Source organism: Apteryx mantelli, chromosome 1 (assembly GCF_036417845.1).
Source record: "Apteryx mantelli isolate bAptMan1 chromosome 1, bAptMan1.hap1, whole genome shotgun sequence".
NCBI classification, from domain to species: domain Eukaryota; kingdom Metazoa; phylum Chordata; class Aves; order Apterygiformes; family Apterygidae; genus Apteryx; species Apteryx mantelli.
Window position 1 is genome coordinate 99,002,774 of NC_089978.1, and position 19,815 is coordinate 99,022,588.

General features: G+C 39.7%; 1 protein-coding gene across 14 annotated transcripts in view; it reads right to left on the minus strand.

The window, feature by feature from the left end:
- Positions 1 to 621: 621 nt before the first annotated feature.
- Positions 622 to 19,815, minus strand: part of PDXK (pyridoxal kinase) — a 62,278-nt gene continuing 43,084 nt past the window's right edge. Inside the window, exons 6-14 of one of the 14 annotated variants that reach the window (XR_010884440.1) lie at positions 17,566 to 17,651; positions 16,692 to 16,737; positions 13,908 to 14,019; positions 12,393 to 12,529; positions 11,792 to 11,858; positions 10,913 to 11,030; positions 4,682 to 5,581; positions 3,546 to 3,647; positions 622 to 1,421 (exon numbers count right to left, since the gene is read on the minus strand). Coding sequence is in view for 4 of the 14 variants with exons in the window: in XM_067298137.1 (XP_067154238.1) it covers positions 10,918 to 11,030; positions 11,792 to 11,858; positions 12,393 to 12,529; positions 13,908 to 14,019; positions 16,692 to 16,737; positions 17,566 to 17,651 (561 nt within the window). In the remaining 10 variants the exon portion in view is untranslated. Of the gene's footprint in view, positions 1,422 to 3,545; positions 3,648 to 4,475; positions 5,582 to 10,194; positions 10,282 to 10,912; positions 11,031 to 11,791; positions 11,859 to 12,392; positions 12,530 to 13,907; positions 14,020 to 16,691; positions 16,738 to 17,565; positions 17,652 to 19,815 lie in introns of those variants that run through there. The other 13 variants (XR_010884439.1, XR_010884438.1, XR_010884446.1 and 10 more) reach the window with 13 other exon arrangements.

Here is a 19,815-nt window from a genome sequence, read left to right on the forward strand (position 1 = left end):
CAGTAGCAGTCACCAGATTATTTCCCCTTTGGATGCTGGCCTGAGATTTACTACTCATTCTACCCCATAATTTACAGGTGGTGAAATTTAACTAACTGGAAACAGAGGCTATTTAAATTCCTCAAATCCCTGAAAGAATCCATCATGTTTTACCTAACCTTATTCCTCACTGTTAGGTTTTGAAATGTCCCAGCACAAGCAGGATTAGATACTTTCTTTCTGGGCTTTAGGCATTCTTTACAGTAATTACTGCAAATTATTCCAGAGCCACAGGAATTGGACGGTAAATTGGCAGTTAATACCAGACCATTGCACTGTGGAAAGGCATTTTATTGTGCGGGATCAAGGGGTGGAATTGCCCGGCTGGCTCTTGGCAGCAGGCCAGCCTAGATCAGCTCGGGCAAAGGCCAGTGCCATGTGGGGTGGCTCCCAGAGGTGAAAGGCAAGCAGATTTTAAATAACACTGAGCAGGGCAGGCACAAGACCAGGCTTTGGGTAACTCGAGGGAGACGCTTGCGAGGGGGGCAGGTGCCAGCACCTGAATCCCACCGTCCAGATCTCAGGTAAAGCTGGGTGCCCCCAGTTAGCTGGGGAAAGAGAAACAGCACCAAGAAAAGAACATTTAGTAAAAGAAATGTATTTTATTGAAAAAAAAGTTTCACTTATATACCATGAAAATATTTAGTTGTGCATTATTTTCATAAGAGGTTAAGACTTTCACAAGAAAACCACAGTCTGTATTACAGCATTACGAGAAGAGGTTCTGGTGGCATCTGTGCTGGTCATTCTCACTAAGCAGTAGAGCAGAATTAACTGTGCTTCTGACAAAAACCCTAAATATTGGCCTCTTCCAGATGCTACTCCCTGTTAAAGATATGTCACACCCACTGGGTCAATACTTAATTATTTCTGAATTAGAGACAAATGTCAAATTTTCTCTCCTTATTTATATCTTAGATAAGTTCATGGCTATCCCTCCCATTTTTAACAATCCTGATTCGTATCTCCCAGTTCAGCCAGCTAAAAACATACTAAAATCACACATATGATGCCACACTCCATTTTCTTGTAAGAAAACAATACTAAAAGGGCTACATTACAAAAGTAATTACACTCACTAACAGCAAATTATAAGATCATTGGTGCTAAATTCTTCTGTCAACTCACCTCCAACAACAAACCATACAGTTTTGCTCCCTAGCAAGGCATGGTTTGCACAAGTTCATATTTGGCATGTGGATATATAAGCTTTACCAGATACAGATCACAGAATATAAGTACCTGTCTACAAGTGATCTTCCAATAACATTTATTATAGATGTATCACAAAAAAAGTGGAACCATGCTCCAAGCCAACAGTGACAGTTTGTATCACACCGCTTGGCGAGGCATCCGTTGAAAATCCCTTCTGAACCAGAAATCTGTAAACAAAAATAAATCTTAATGCCACTTCAATTCACAGGTAACTTGCCTTTTTTTTAAATTATTTTTTATTTTTTTAAATAAAGGGGCATGGGAGGGGAAAAAAGACAGACTTGGACAATACTGACACCATGCAAGTGCTCCAAAAGCGGACTTGAAATTTTATCTGCCTGCTACTCTGTCTATGTTCCCTAGTTAGATAACTGCCTTACTGCTTTGTTATCTGCTATTTTCTACTCTGCTAGGCATAAGGATCATACAGACTGTAAGGGCAGTCACACAAAACCTTCCAACAGTGTAATGTTTTTGCAGCACAGGGGATGGGCTGGATTGAGAACACCAAACTCATACTACTAAATCTGTAGCTCTTCTTTCAAGTACTTAAATGACAAGGACTGCTTTTCTCTGCCACTATTGGTGCAGCTTTGCAATGTGGCTGTGCTTACCTAGCCACTTGCTGCTGAGGAAAGGGGCAGTCCCATTCTCCCCTCTTCTGCCCAGCTGCATCTTCCTATCCTCCCCATTGTGGCACAAGCACTTGTCTGCTTCTAAGATGAGGAAGTTCAGTGAGCTAAGGGAGCTGAAAACTTCATTTTTTTTTGTCTGGGTAAGCTCTCCATTGGTTTAACTCCTCCACTTCACTCATTACGGGGACGAGCAAGTACCAGCGCCAGCAGGAGTGATGGGAGAGGAATATTAAGGCGCAGATTTACGGCGCAGCAGAGCTTGGACAAGTGAAATCCACCACCACAGCTGATAATTCCACACCTTCCTTTTCCAAAGAGCAAGAGCCTAGCCTAAGTCGTCTGAATCATTCTCTTGTAGAGTCACTTTCTCTCCACAAACTAGAGAAAAAGTTTAGGGAAATTACATGACTAAACTAGGTTCCTAAAACAGGGAGGAGGTGAAGGGGAGAGAATGAATATCCTACCGCCTTATGCCACAGCCATAAAAGCAGTGTCTTGATTCAGAATATGCTTTAAAGTGCATACTTAAGAGCTGTGCTAAATCAGAGCTTTGTTACTGCATTTAAAAACAGACAGCCCAACAAGTTTACACAGACCTAATCTCCCAGTTTCGCAGAATAACTCCTCTGCATTTCCCCCAAGGGGTGGTGCAAGTAAACCAGTGACTCTGCCATCATCATGCATACATTGTATCCACAGATTCCCAGGGGAGGAAAATACAGGCACAGTGAAGCATGCAAAACATAACTGCTCCCTTCCCTGTCTTCTCTCTTCAACAATACATGATCAGTCTTAGTGACTTTTTTCTTGCTAACTCAGCAAAACAGAAGCAATACTTTTCTTTCAACATATCCAGAGCTGAAGAACTCTTGAGAGAAAACTTCTGATAAATTATTCCCTAGTTTTTGCAGTAGTGATTTATTCAGAAGAGCGGTGAGGATTCTAGCTTGTTTCTTTAAAGAGGAAAAAAAACACCCCACCATAATTAAGGATGGTCACAGTTTCTCCAGACTACTAAGGGTTGGGGTAGGAGCACAATGTTCAATGGAGGGCCACACTCCACAAATTGATTACAGAGGCAGATCCTTGCACTTCCTGGGGAACCTCCAAATGACCAAGCAGAAAAATAAATACCTGAGAGGGATTTGCTTTAGCCCTAGTCTCTCAGTCATAAAAAACAAAGAATAAAATAAGTATAGCAAGATAAAAAAAAAAAAAAAAAGTTCTGACTTTCAAACATGCTAACAACTTGCATTTTGACTGAATGGGATTTTGTTGGTAACTCAGCTCTTCTGAATGCCAGTTCGCATATTTATTGAATTTAAATTCAGATCACTCTACTTAAATCTTTCACATTATTACAACTGACAGACTGGAGGGGAAAAAAATCATTTTCTCCCATTTATCCTACTCATCTATCTATTGCACATTCACTCAGCACAAGCCATGAAGTTAACTCAGTCAACTTCATATAATGCGTAAAGGCTAGTCTTGTGCCATTCTCTTGGCTTATTTACATGTTGCTATTGAGCACCTATAGGATCCTCCAGACTTATTCAAACAAACAAACCTGTGACCCATTTTTAGCCTGCCCCTAGTAGTTTGGAAGCTTACTCTAACACAAAATCCAAGTTTCAGGCTTACGTCACAACTTACCTGATTTTACAATGGATAAGGTAGCAATATTTAGGGTTTTCTTTTAAATAGTATTCTTTACTATCCTACTGCCTCTCTCCACAATCAAGTGTATAAGCGTTACTGCAGAAAGAATACAACTAGTAACTGCCAATCAGAAAATATACAAACACTACAAAGGCCTACAATTTCATTAGAAATTAAATAATTGGCTATTACACAGAACTTCATTGTTTTTCTGGCATAAAATTCATTGAATTACTATATACGTCTCAAGGACAATTATTAAGATATGTAAACATTTAACAGGTCCACCTAGTCAGTACAAAGCACTACACAAACTTTAAGTACATAGAAAGTTTGCTCATAAATATTTCTTTAACAATTTTAGCACTAAAAAAATATTACTTAAAAAGGCATCTTTTATTAAGTTATTTTAGTCTGTCCAGGGCTGGTGGGGTTTGTACTATCCCTACTATATTACAGCCACCTTGCTCTCTTCCCATATCATTTTATTTCTCTGGAAGAAAAGGCTGTGTGTGGCTGGGACCCAAAGCTTCAGCACAATCTATAAAAATATAATTCATTAGGACCTCCTGCCCACAATCTGAAGGCCTACACAGCCAGCCCCCAAATTCTGTTTCCCACCCCCACCACATTGCAAATAAAGCTTCAACATACACACACACGCGCACACACAAAGAGTACATATATTACAGTCTTCTACACACAGATTTTTCTAAATAGCAATGCAACCACATGGGCAATAGGTAAGGAATACATGTGATCTCAGTGGTAACACATGGCACAGCCTTCTCATATTGCTGGTTTTCTCTGTCTTAATAATGTGCTGCCTTATTCGCTACTCTGCAAATTATTTTCTGTATTTATTACTGTTATTTGCATTGTAGAGGTGCTAATTCAGGAATGCATGCTTATTTAGGAACATACTTGGGAGCATCCTGTTTGCCTCAAGATTCATTGTTGCTGGAGCAGTCAGTGGCTGGTGGCTTTGGGGCTGGCACCTGGTACCGGTTTCCTGGTAAAGCAGATAGGAGCTGTCCTCAGCTGCTGAAAGTCAAACTGCATTCTCCCCTTCTGGAGACTGTCCTCCTGACTCCACATAAACTACGAAAAAGTAGCTCAAGAGCAGGTACCTTGGATTCTGCATTCAAAGCCCTTCTCTGGCCGTTTAGGTCAGGTTTCTGATCTGAACCATGTGGATCTTAGTTCACCTTAAATCTGCTCCTGCAAGCATGTATAAACTCATTAGAAGAGATATTTTCAGGGCTGTGATTGTTTCAAAGCTTAGTTTCTGTGGTTGTCACGTGTCTTTAATTGACTAGAAAACTGTTCAGCAGTTAAGTTCCCAATTATCAGAAGCAAATGCTCTTTAAAGAGTACAGATGTTTTCTGGATAATCTTATCCTGTGATTTTAACAGGAGTTGAATGACTGACTAATCAATGCAATGAGGCTGCAATGTGATACAAAAGAATGGATTGTTTTTTATTTCAATTTATAAAGAAATATTTTGCCTTCAAAGTGACCAAAATTTGCATCCTTTCTGCCTCAGCTTCTAAAGGCATTACTTAAATGCACAAGACCCTTCACTTAGGAGAGGTGTTTTTCTTTGGTATAATTATAAACCTAACTTCTCCAGTGGGCATAACCATACTGACACAGTATTTTCTGCAATTACCAGTGCTCTCATTAAACTGAATACTTGCTCTCCTCCTCCTGCAAAACTGCCTTCGCATATAAAATGCAGAGTACTGACAGAAGCACTTGCTCTGACATGCAGGAGCAGTTGTTTCCTACTGTAGTCTTGTATGCTCAAAGCTAGGCAACGAGGTAAAAATTACCCAGTGAAGGGCACTGCAGCTGAATGCTGCATAAGGATCAGACCTGGAAATGTGCTGGGGTTCTTATTCCAAGCCTCTCTGCTCACCTTTTATGCAGAAATAAAGAGCACAGCACAGAAGTCCTACACATGCAAGTACAAGGCATACAGGAGCAGCGGTGCAAAATGCCAGCAGTTGTCTTCCCATGAAACTTCTTCAAAAAAAATTCAGAAGACAAGGATGTTATTCTCTCCACACACCTACTGCATTATACGGGAATGATTACAGTGTACAAATGCAAGTTCTTCAATTAACTACCCATCTTCTATGCTAGGATACAACTAAGAAAACCTTTAATTACATCCACTTTACTCAGCAACACTATCAAACCGTTCTGGTTTTGTTTAATTCTGAAATGGTTAACATATTCAAAAATAGGATCTAACAATTCGTGTGTGCGCAGTATATTACATTTAGATGCCTTTATTACAATCATCTTCCTTGCCACATATTTTAAAATAAAATAGATAAAACAATCATCATAGCAGACTCAGACAACAAATTAACACCATCTAATCAGGACACATATAAGATACTCAACAAGGCAGTTTAAGTAGCTAGAAACCTTGGTCCTCCAATTCTTTTGTATAGCATGTTGATTATAGATTTCTTTCATTTACAATGTAAATCAGCAAACAAACATTTAAGTTGACAATTTTACTGCAGATTTCTAAAATGTTTATGCCAAGTGTGAACAGCATTGATTTTAGCACAATGTCTATGCATGTGTCTCCCACAGAGGTAAATGGGAGTTTTAAGCACGTAAAGACTGTATCTAGGCCCAGAATAGAGTAGGTCATTTTTACACAAGTTTTGGTCTGTCCGGCACAGCGGCTCCACAAATGAGTGCCCTTGCAGTAATCAAAATGGCTGACCACATACACTGAAAAGTTCATTCCAGAAAAAGGGATTCAACACAAATTACTACTAGTAAGTGAAGGGAAAGCATGGTGGCAAAGTTGACTGGACCCAAACACAAGCAGTGAAGTTAGTGTTCCCTAATCACAAAAGCCTCAAGGCTGAGGGGCCCTGGACTAGTAGGTTACAGAAGCATTTCAAGCTGTTAGGACAGTCATGGAAGGTTTTTAGTTATTGACACCACTTTCTGTACTAAAGTGTTTGTTCTTCTGCAATCAGCTGGGACCTAAATTGGTTTAGACTAACCCTCTTTCCTCACCTAAGGATCTGCAAGTAGATCACACAATGCTGATACATGTCCTCCATTCCCTTAAATAATGGGCAGCTATCTAATACTGAAACCCTTTTCAGCTGCACCAGAAATATAGTAGCAACTTGGAATCTTTACAGATATTATATTCAGGAGGAGAGGAGGGAATAAAGAAACACTGGACACAATTGTGTTAAAACTATGAATTTTGTTCTGCAAACATTATGAAAAAGTGCTGTATAACTCCGAACCAGTAAAAATGTATCTAGATATTATGTATGTATACCTTGACATCTAAAAGTACCTATGTTAGCATGTTGTGACTACAAAGTTAGCTACAGCTAATTTTTTGATGTTTGTTCTTCCAAGTAAGAGATGTTAAGCCCAGTTCTTCAGTGAATGCATAAACCTGACCTAATTTAGATCAGGTCAGTGGGAGTTTGAAACAGATACCATATGAGCAACTTCCAGGGACTTCAGCAAAAGATGCTAGCAGCCAATTGCTACAGAACCCAGCTAATGCAAAAATACAGACTTTTGCAAATTCAACATTTTTGTATTTGTATCCCCCCCCTTTTTTTTTCTCCCTGAAGCTCTCTCTTTGTTTTTGTATCCATCCCTTACACTGTACAGCTATGTCACAGATTCCAAGGAAGGTGTGAATTACTGGAGTGATTCTTCCTTCCTTGAAGCAGTGGGAAGACATCACACCTGACAGGTGTAAGTTGCTCTGGCAAACATCCTACACATTGTTTTACAGCAATATCAAGGTTGACTATGCTTTACAAATACAACCTTGGTTATAAGGTAACTTTAAGTCTCTGAATACCAAGGCTTCTTTATTTCAGAGGACACCTGCCCAGCCTTTCTCTAATCCCTTGTGAAAGTCTTATCTTTTTAGTGCCAAAACCAAATACGCTGTTTCACCTTTACTAAAAGGGCTTTTCTGTAATACAAACTTGCAACAGATAGGGCTTCTTTGACAGTGACAGACTTTGACAGTGCATAGTTAATGCTGCTTTAAAAAAAATTTTTAAGCTGATTTTGAGCTTTTCTCTCCTGTTGATCCCCTGATGTGAAGAACTTCAATTCTTTACTGCACTTGTGCAGGGGCAGCCTCCATGTGGCTCTCAGGCCTCATGTAGCTCCCATTCACAGCTGTATTACGTGACTGGCAATGAAGTTATACTGCAGGGGCTGCTGGGCAATCCACAGTCCTGGCTATAGGAGACTGCACCAGGAGCCACGTCGCCACTCAGCCAAGCTCTGTGCTACACTGGAGCAATGAGACTCGGGAAAGCAAATGTCATTTCCTGCCTGTGAACTGCTCCTAGGGCTCATCTACCTCTTAGCAATCTGAGGGACATGGTAGAGGTCTTGGAGTTTGGCCATCTAAAGATTTTGTTATGTGACCCACAGGAGCCAAAAAGCTGGATATGCCTGGGCTAGGGAGTCAAGCTTAATGCCGCAAAGTCAATTAAAGAACCATGGCACGTAGAGTCACAGAAGTTTGGTCTGTTGCTCCCCTCTTCCCAAATGGATCGTGGGGATTATACATTTCAATGTGAAATGGTCTACATTTTAAAAAATAAACAAACTCACTTATATTTGGAATATGGTGTGTAACACTTATGTAATCAATGCTAGAAATAGTTAAAATGCTTTTGTGCTCAACTGTTGAAATGCATCTCCAGCTGCAGTATTTAAATATATTTGCTGAAAGCAACTATCTCAAAAAAGGCAACTGTGTTCCCTGTGCAACTGCCCTAGCAAAAAGAAGCTTATCTAAAAAACATGGCAATTTATTAATACAGAGCTATTTCTTAGCTATCTGGAAGTTTGTGTCCCAGGAAGAAAAAAAGTCTGCATCAATTTAGAAATGTAATGTTGAGAAAAAAAAGTTATTTGTACTTCACAGAATAGTTGGGGTTGGAAAGGGACCTCTGGCAATCGTCTAGTCCAACCTCCCTGCCCAAGCAGGGTCACCTAGAGCATGTTGCCCAGGATTGTGTCCAGACAGCTTCTGAATATCTCCAAGGATGGAGACTCCACAACCTTTCTGGAAAACCTGTTTCAGTGTTCAATCACCTCTACAGTAAAGAAGTTTTTTCTTATGTTTAAAGCAAATTTCCTGTGTTTCAATTTGTGCCATTGGCTCTTGTCCTTTCACAAGGCACCACAGAGAAGTCTGGCTCCATCTTCTTTACTCGCTCTCATCAGATATTTATACACATTGATAAGATACTTCACCTCTTTTTACACACTGGATATTAGCCATGAACTCACCTCTCCTAGTGATTGCTAATCTCTGTTCACATCACCAAAATTATTATTGCTAGAAAGTTATTTTATGGCAGTGGTTACTATAAACTATGGCAGCAGAGTCATATTTTCTAGGTAATTTTTTTTCTTAAAATTCTCAAGTCAAAAGAATATTTTTCTCATTTTAATGCCAAATGGCATTAAAATTTTAATGCCAAATGGCATTCTATTGCAAGAGGCAATAAAAGTGTTATTAGTTATTGAGAGTGAAAGCTGAAAGTTTGTCTCTTACATTAACTGCAAAACGTGTTCACCTCTTAAATGTCATTTTTTTCCAGAGATACTGAAAATCAAGGTTTCAGAAGCGTATTAATTAGAAAATCTTACTCTATAAAAAAATCTGCTCAGCCAAAAAAAAATTAACCTTCAGGATAAATTGCTCTTCTATTAAGTGAAACCAACGAACTTTTACAATGGCAGAAAATCCACAGAAATGATGGGATGAATGAAGACTACAGTGGCACAAGCAGTCTCCAATCCAGTTCTTCTGGGGACTCCAAGCTATGCAAGTGACACTGGCTATCAGTTAGGCAGGCATGATGAGGAAGATGCAAGAAAGGTATCTGGGAGACACCCAAGAGCAAGTTTCCTGAGCATACTTTTCCTGAGGTATCAGGAAAAACACAAAGTTGCCCTCTCTAATGCAATTTTCCTTCATGAAATTGTAAGCACGTATGCATCTCTTTTTTTAATCTCCCTATGCCATCAAAGACAAATACAGCTCAGCAACTGAATTTGGGTTTAACAACACACTAGACCTCATCTTGGGAGAAGCAAGAATTTCAGTCCCGTACTGAAGTCAACAGGAAGTACAAGTGGTCAGCATCTGTCAGTGCATCTACCATCTACTGGTATAACGTTTGGCTGTGATATACAGCACACTGAAATTAGTAAGAATCTCATCTTAAAGCCTTATGAAGCAGAATTTGGAAATAAAAATTTGTTCAAAGATTAATAATAATGCACTTCTGTAAACTCTAGTCAGCATGGTTTGTAGAGAATTACATTATGGACAAACTAATTTTGTATGTTTCACTGCATTTGGTAAATGTATGTAACTTACTCAACCACACACATTACTTTCACCACAGGTTGCTCCACTGATGAGCCCACCAACAGTGCTCACTGTTGCTAAGCAGAAGTGCCCTACATAGTTTGTAAATACAGCCACCCATGGAGAGCACGCTAGCGTAGTCAGCTTTCAGAGCAGGAGCTGCTTTATCTTTTGTCCTTAAAGAACATCTGTCTTTACTTAAAAACTAAACAAAGAACCAAACCTGGCCTCAGAGGTAGAACTACAATCTTCTACCTTATTAACGAAGAAGTTTCTGGAGCAGATTTTCAGGAGAAAGTGATGTGGGTACCTGTGGACATTAGAAATAAGCAGCCAGTACCTGTAAAAACTGAAATTATATAACTGTTCATAAACAAGAAACAGGAGCAGTTATCAGTAACATGAATGACACCTCAAGGTCACTTCAGAGTACTTAAATGCTACACATCTTTGAAGTACTCCTTACACACAACCAGAACTTTGTGTGTAGTTTTAACCTTGCTTAGTTTCATAGCAGCTGAGATACTGAATACCAGAGTAAGTAACCAGGTATCTCCAGGAAACAGGAGCACATATCCAGCTCCATTGGCACTAGATGCTATCTTGAAATATATTCTCCAATCACTCAAGCATTCTATTAGCAAATTCACATCTGAAGTCTTTGGCAAGGCAGGAACATTGTATTCTCTTGCCCAGGGTAATACACAGACTAAGTGAATTTGACAGCCATTTTGATACCTGGGAATATGCTTTAGTGCACACCAACTCTGTTTTGTTTTTAAAACTGAACAAGGCCAGCACATATGTTTGAGAGTGGATATCTGCCTATGCTGGGCACTATTTCATGAAAGCCAGGTTTCTGTCACAGATCTAAGGCAAATATTACAATTTACAGGAAAGAAATGAGGACATCAACACATTGTGCGTTATTGGAGACATACAGCCTTTATAAGACAGTAGCTTTCACTATGATGTCTGGGTTTTCTATGTCCTTTTTGCTTTGGATTATTCTCAGTTCCAGCTGGGCTGAGTTTGGTTTGTTTCCTTCTCCAGCTTGTGCTAAAAAGATGACATCAGAATGCCAGTAAAAACAGCAGTATAAAAATAAACAAGTTACATTGTTCTGTTACCCCCCCCCCCCTTTTTTTTTCTTTTCCCCACCTGCCTTGCTACTCCTGCACAAGGTTTCAAGATGGAAGATACAGGTCAGCATGGTAATTGCCCATCACCCCTGCCCAGCACCTCTCTCCAGAAAAGTAATACAGCTCTGCTGTCAGTTAGAAAGTGACAAAGAGATGCTCCAAGAGCACACAGTTCCCTTCTGGATCTCCTTGGGAGTTGAAAGAACATGGCAAATCAAAGTGAAGAGGGGCTGAAAAAAAAAATCCCACTATTCGCACGGCCTACACAGCAAACAGACCTACTGTTTATTACTAGTTGATAAACCCCTCTCAACTCTAAACACATGCACTAAAAGGGCAAGTGAGCAAGCTATACTGAAAACAGAGGCTCTTTTGCAGTCAAACTTAGCATTTCCTTACGTTCTTTCACCACTGCTTTGAATAGCAGTTAAGTCTCACCACCACTGTAGTGCAAGTATAAGCTGAACAGTGACATCTTCTGTCTGGTGTTGTCGAGAACAGGATTGGAGGACACATTAAGGAATATACACTGACAGACTACCTAGCTTTCATTCTGTAAATTCTCTAAATCCTGACTGCCTCCACAGAAAGGAGTATCTTTAGTCAGGAAACAGAAAGCTCTCTAAATGATGCAAATCCAGACAGAGGAAATTTGGGAACAAGGTTTGAATGAATTACCTTTTGCACTCTTAATGGTCCTTTGCAGAACATGTTGCATGGCTGATACAGTCTTTTCACATGCCACCTGTGCATTAACAGAATATATTTAGATTTTAATAACATTTCAGCAACCCAGTTTAGTAGCAGAGCTTCTGAAATAATAATATTAAGTGGCCAGCATGACTGATCAGAAGAGCAAAGAGAGTTAGTGAGCTATTCTCTTCAAACCAATAAAGACAAAATGTAACAGAGTTTGGGAAAGAAAAAGTTTTAAAATGTCTTAATTCTGCCAAAACAGGTACTAGGAACAAAACACATGCAGTCTCTCACTATAGAGAGAGAGAAGAATGTCTTATTTGGCAAAATTACAAAGTATGTTTATAGACTAGACAAAAAGATTACATGAGCTATAACTGAAATGTGGTCACCCAAGCTTATACAACCTAAAATGTTGTGGCAAGAAGGAAAATTTTGCTTTTTTCCCCCTCCCTATGGTGAGGAAGAAAAAAAAAAAAACCAAAAACAGAAGAGAGTCTTTAAACAATGTCACAGATTAAAAATAACAAAAAAGAAACATTATAGTCCAGACTTGCAGACAGACGAATAACCTCTTCCACACCTTCAAATTGTTTGGATGCTTATGTGTCCATGCCAAAAGCATAGCAGCAAATAAGTCTCCTGTTCCAACAAAGACAGCATCCACTTTAGGAGACTCCATTCGAATTCTTTGTGTCATCTTGGTACCATCTGCTTTAGCTACAACATAGACAGACAGTTAAGTAACAGATCCAGCAATTAATACAATAACATTTACTAATATTTAAAAGTGATCACCACATTCAAAATCCTATGTTGTTTGAAACTTAAAAATCCTAAGGAGGACTGTAAAGTTTGTTCCAGTTCTTTTAAAATGTGTTACCTTCTGAAACTTTGCTAAGCTGGGATAGCATTTACAACTTATGTATGGTACACTAAGAGGGAGCAGGTAGCTGGCACCTTCATCTTCAGAGAGGACAGAGACAGAGTCTACCTATTTTTCATCTACACATCAGTGGCAGCTTGCTCTGGAAGCCACATGTTTATGCAGACTGCTGAATCCTAGATGGGACATCCCAAACCAGAACCTAGAGTATCTCTAGGTTGTATGGAGGCACAAGAGCAGCTGTAGACATCAGCAGAGAATATCTAATCCATGTGCCATTGGACTGTCAGACTTAAGCGAGAGCTGACATGTACTAAGTGCTAAATACTGAGTGGTTCTTAGTAAAGTCTGTATTAAACACACTTATTTCTCTCAGCAGTCTAGAACATGATGCCTGGATTTATACTACGTTAGTAATATAAATGTTTACTTATACCACATAGGTAAACAAGAAAGTGAGTTTACCATCCCACACAAATATGTCCTTCTCATATGAAAACAATCTGTGACAGCCCAAACACACAGAAGGGAATATAAGGAACAAGCAGAAGGACAGGTTATAACCCACCAGAGCAGGAACAATCTGTTAATAAGACAGTGTAACTTTTCATAAAAGCATCCAAACCTATAAAGTATCCAAATTTTCTGTTTTATACCCCAACTACTTGTCAGGGCCACTCACAGGGGCTTTAATAGTCCTGACCAGCCTCATCTGGGACCTGCACCCATGCACCCCCTGCCCACTGGCCCAGAAGCTGCATGGAAGCTCAGGCCCAGCCATCCTTGCTTGAGCTATGTTGTAGGTGTAGCTGCGCCCAGCCCTGCTCTCCTGCCTTGTTGACTGGATTTCCCAGGCTGACCTCGGATCTGATTTGCTTCACTTTTGTTTGATGATTAGTGGATTGTCAGTGGGACCTGTTTGTCATCACCATCCCTGCTCTGCTCGCTCTGTTCAGATCTACAGACCTGCACCCTGTCAGTGAGGGCAGTCCTCTGCCTGTGCTGTGGTCTCCCCTCAGCTTCCAGCTCCCCTTCCCTCATGGAACAGCCCTGCTCTTGATGCTCCCTGACACTACTGTAAAAGAATTTCACTTAGATGGGCTACTTCCATGCACTACAGATGGGTCTGATGAAGCCACTGCTTCTTAAAGTGATGGAAAGCACAGAACAGGTTAAAAAAAGGGCACTTCAATTAAGGTGTTCATGACTTACTTTTCCTGTGGCTTCCCAGTGCAATTAGGTAGTTGTTTCCTAAAGAAGCCTGTAGATCTGAGCTTGTGATCACCACAGTTTCTGGTCCCATGGCATGCAGCATATCCATTACCTTTCCATGGGCAAAAAGGCAGGAATCAGTGATTGCAATACGTGTTAATGAAGCCTTGAATCATTCATACTATTGAGGATTTTTGACAAACACCTGATTTTAGAGTCTTTTTTAAAGAGAGAGAACAATTCCTACTCAAAGAATTTACTTGAATTAGAGCAATTTATTTGAAATATGGGAATCAAAACATTAGTGTTTAAATGTATACGCTTTTTAAAATCTACAAGCATCTCTATTTGCACTATCTTTGGATGCTCCTCTGAAAAGAATACTCCAACTTCAGCTGTGATTAGAATTTTTGTCTGCACCATGTTTTCAGAAAATATTAGCAAGAGAAGTAGAGAACAAATACACAGATATATGCATCTTAGCTGGCATCTTGAAACAACTGCTAGAGAGACAAGAAATCCAGGTCACAAAGTCTTATATGGTCACTTTTTTAAGAATTAGTGAAAATAAAGAGTTAAAGAGCTCAAATCAGAGGCACAAGTGTGTCTGTCTCAATCCTTCCTTCTCATGCTGTTTCAAAACTCACATTTACATCTGTAAATTACATATGTTTGTAGGTGTATTTCCTCTCTGTATGCTCCTTGCTTGAAACCATTAATACTCTGCTTCTGACATCACAATTGGTTGCTACAAAAGTGATTTTGATTTCACAGAAGAAAGGATGACTTTAATAATAGGTTTAGCATAAAACACAGATAAAATATTAATTCTCCCAGAAGAGTTTAATTAAAAATCCTCTTAGTCTAGCTATGACTCATGAGCAGCTGAATGATAAGGATTTATTTCTGCCATTTTTAATTCTCTATTGCATTTTTTTCTTGTTTAAGCCTCAAAGTTTCTTCAGCTGCCAGACCTCTTTGCAGATATGTTGGGTTGGATTTTAAAAGCAGCAGTAAGTCCACCTGCAGATGCTTACATAATCATTCTGAAGAAACAGTAAGCTCAGTTTCATTTCTCACTGGCAATTCACCAAGGATCACTGGAATTTCTAGTTGTAGCATTCAGCCCCTTCTACATTAGGATTAGGTCATATTTAATTTTATATTAGACAACTACACTGTCATCATTAGTCTTGCTAAAGCAATGAATCAAAATGTACCAGCATGTAAATCAACGACAAAATTCCTATCAATTCTGAAGGGGACAAGTTCCAGCATGGATTATTACTCAGAAGAATAAACCTATATATAACATGCAGCTGAAGAGACAGACATATGAAAATACATATATCCTGCAAACAACTATTTTAAAAATGTTTCTATTCCTAAATAAGATTCCATTTGTTTTAGAGAGATTTAAAAAAAAAACCATAGATAAGAGCTTACATGCATGAGTCTGGCAGACTGGCAGATAACTGACTTGTAAAATTGTTTAGCCCATGCAACTCATGTTTGCAGCTGAAATACACAAACCTAAAACTAGTGGCTACTCAGCTAACAGTGGAAGGACTGCTGTACTCAGGCTTGTGGTTCTATTGGTAAGGATGAGAATAGCAGAACTGACTTATAATTAGCAGCTAGTAGCATGAAGCACAGTGCTTCTCCCTTGCTCCAGCTCCAGCACAGTGTGGGAAGATAAAACTGGGGGGGGGGGACCTGATTTTTGGAGCTGCTTTTTGCTGTGAAAAGATGTTCACATGGCTTTGCTGGAGGAAAAAACAACAAACATTAAGGCTGATAGAGTCCAGACACTCTCCTGGGTGCCACTGCAGCTGCTATTTGTCTAAAGATTTTGTGTTCCTTTGAAGTTCAAAAGCAAAGAGGAAGAAGTCATGTCAGTCCATTATGAAAGCGCTTGACCACAGTCATCGAAACAAAGAGTTCAATCTTCTTAAAATATCCACAGAACCACATTCATATTTTGTCCTTCATCACGAGGTTCTGTAGCTTTTTAGATTTATTCAGTTTGTGTAAAAGGGTAAATCCTTACACCTCAGCACAGTACATTTGCAGTCTATCATCTTTGTATGGTGATGCCAGCAGCTGTCAATACTACCACTGTGGATCTGTCTGCCTTTCACCAGGAAGCACCTGAAAGCCATCACTCCAAGCCTGTTTTTTTTTGTGCACTCCTTTTGCAACCCAGGTCTCACCCTCTCTGAGTTAATTTAAGGAAACAAAACACCAGCGAACTCTAGGAAGAGGATTCAGAGTCTATCCATTCAATCCTTGTATGAGCTTACTAGCAAGCTCTCTTTGCAAGCAGCCCCTTTGGGAAAATGAGGAATGGCTGTCCTAAGACACAGCGCTGCAGTCGCATAAGTCCCACGTGGACAGCAGAGGGAGCTCCTTGTACAGGTTTCTGTTGCCCGGCATCACTTTCTGAACGTCACCAGGGGTTTTCACCACAACCAGTGCATTTCCACACTGCTGACACTTGCTTTGTGTGCTGCTGTTTCCTTTCTTACGCTTCAGGAAAACAAACTCACAGTGACCTTACTCATTATCACTGAAATGCCTTCATTTGTAGCTCCTTCAGGAAGTTTCTTCAGAAGTCTGGCACTAGAACAAAAAGTATTTTGTGCATGGAGTGTACAAGCTTTAATAATGAATGGAGAGAAAGGATAGTGGCTGAAGTGATTTCAAGGTTAGAGACAAATGGCAAATTGCAGCATTGTAGGCAGAAATACTGACAGAGATCTTGCACATCCCTTACCTACTTACCTCTAAAGCTTCTTTTTCTGTGCGAATCTTTCTACCAGTGAGTAACCTGAGAATGAAACATAAGTTTTAAAAGAGCACAAGCACTCCAAGCAACCGCTGCTTTGTTCAGTCTTTGAAAGGATAAAAGTTTGGACTGCACAATACAATCCTAAGTAATTTGTTAGCTACATGAAGTAGTTTGCTGTACCAGACTGCTGTCTTTAAAAAAGTTACGTGCACAGATATACAGTGCTTCTCACACAGATTTATACCAGTCCTAACCTGTCTACTGTAGAGATCTCTGTATCATAAAATTACCTCACAAGTATCTTCTCTCCATCTCCCATGTGACTGTCCCTCCTTTTAGGGGGACAGCCTGTGATGTATCGTATCAGATTAGCTCCTGAACAGAGTCTCAGCTATGGAAACAGGATGGGCATGAGGCATGCAAACTCTTAACTCTTATGAGATGTTGCCATGGTGGTCTTTTTAAATTTAATTTTGGGGGGATTGAGTCAAGTTATTTCAGTTATGTTATCCTGAAAAATAATAAAAATTTTCCCAGGAATGGTTAAGAATGAGGAAAGGAAAAGAGGTATTTCTTCAACCAGCCCTAGATACAGGTCTCTGGAGACAATGAAAAGTAATCATGAACATGGGAGACTGGAGAAAACAAGAGAATTATATTCCTCAAATAAACCCCAGGTTTTTATATTGTTTTCAATATGGAACAGTGTGGTTTGCTGAAGAGTACTACTTAGAAGCAACAGCTAAAAATCAAAGCCCAACACATACATAGATATGGTACCATACTGAGATGAATAACAGAATGGGTCAGTCTTCCCTGCTTTTTTCCCAGGTTTATTTGGATATAAAAACAGAAATGAGTACTTACTCAGCCTCAAACTGATTAGGAGTAATTATATCAGCAACAGGAACAACTTTGTCCCTGTAGACGGGGAGAAGATCCTTGGGCACATACTAGGAGGGAAGAAGAAACAGAATCAAATGTCAGCAGCCATATCAGATGTGGAAGTGTAACTTTCCTTCCCTGAACTGCCATTCATGCTGTCACTTAATAATTTTAAAGCTCCTGGTGTACCAATATTTAGCAGGAATTACAGTGTCAGTGCATTCTCTGTCTGGTGACAGTACTGCTAACAACTCCTTTTTCACTGGAGGCAATGGGAAGCATCATTACGCAGTTGGGTGCAAGCTGGTAGCATTAAATGAAAGTGGTGCTTGAATGAAGAATTTTTGGGTTCCCTATTAGCAAGGTGACTCAGCAGTATGATGAGGAAATACAGTGCTCACATGGGGAACACTTTTTCATGTCCTTACCTCCAAAGGAAATTACTTTGTTGTTTCACTGACAGTACGGAGGGCCTTCTGTGCCTCAGTGTGTGCCCACATTAATTGTGGACTGTGACTCAGGAACAAGTAACATTTACTCCATGTATTTTTTGTCTCCTTTCAGTTCAGTATTTCTAGGTGTGCTGTACATTCATACGTGTGAGGGGGAATCACATTTGTAATTTATTCAGTACAATTTTTTCTGTAAAGCAGTTATGATAAGTATATTAAAAATATTTTGCTTGTGTTGTATACAAGTATAAGGAATCACTGACACACTTCACTGACTGCAGAATCATCTCTTCAGGTAATGAGGGCCAACAGTCCCCCTTCTCTTTTCCTGTCCCAACTGTATTCCATCTTCTTTAGCTAACTATGGCCCATTAGCAAAGGCAGACTGATTGTCTAAGCAGGTGACACACTAAGATGTAGCAGGAACCTACCAGCCTGTATGTTCTTCAGATTCAAATAAAGTTTAAAGTATAATGGCAAGTATCAGCTGTTTTGTCATGTACTGGAGCTTAGCTAGGAGTTCCAGTTAGGTAGGTACAGGAGTCATCTCATCCTCTTTAGTCCTGTTGTAACTCAATTTAACAAACTCCTTTATGAAAGTTCATTGCTTACTAGTAGCTGACATTCTTCAGCAGCACCCCATTTGCTAACTCATGATTAATACTCCCTTTCATCTATGCTTTTTTTATTTTCTGTTAGGCTCACACACTACTTAAAGCTAGGTGCATGTGTCCATGTGTAAACCTGCAAGCATGTTACTGCCTCCCTCTGCAATTCAGTCAGCAACAGATACAACCCCATCACAGTGCTGACTGCAAGGTGCTACTGAAACACCCATCATACTGATACTGAGCTCAGCCATGCAGTCATGGTGAAGTGATGTTGTCACAGGGACCCTGTCTTTAGACAGAAATGCAACACACATTCACATATAAGTCAAGATGTTTTTAATAATGATTTTTTTTTTTTTTACAGTAGAAATGAGTTGATGGGCTACATGGTAAAATTTTCTCCTCTTCTTCCATCTATCATGCTACAGCCATGGTGTAGGCCCATGGTTATGACTTCTCCTAAGAGCTAAAGCTTTGCAAGGTGACTCTGCCCCTGCTAGATCTCTGCCTTGTTAGAAAAAGCCAAGGACAATAAATATTGCACTAGATGTAAACTGAATGAATAAGAACACAAGAGCAATGACAAATTTATTACTAAGTACTATTTTATGTGATTTTTATGAGCAGGTAAACTATAAAAAGGTACAAGGACAAAGAGTAATTCATAGAGCATGACTAGCTAAGGCAGAAGAAAACAAAATATCATTATTGCTGGTGTCTTCCCCCACTGCATTTTTTTTCACTAAAACTATTGGCTAGTTTTGATTAAAAATGAATGCTTGTCAGTATGCAATCTGGTCTTGGCACACACAACCTTTCTGTCACAGATCAGAGCCCAATTCCTAACAGCTGTCGGATCTCACATGAAGTAAGCCATCTTCATTTAGGTTCAAGTGGTATGGCAGTTCACATGCTCACTGACAATGCGAGCAAGGCTACCAGCCAAAACAGCTCTCTTGACAGAAGATGAGAAAACTCCAGTGAGCAATGGAGTGGGGAGCAGGGGGATATTTTCCTGCTGTCAGGGTCTGTATTCTACCTGTTGTCTCAGCAGAGGGTTAAATACAAGTCCCCGGGGCTATGCAGTCCTCATTCATTCCTCCCAAATACTAAACTCATTCAAGTACAAGATACCACAGTAAAAAAGTGATGATGGAATCCAAAGCCAC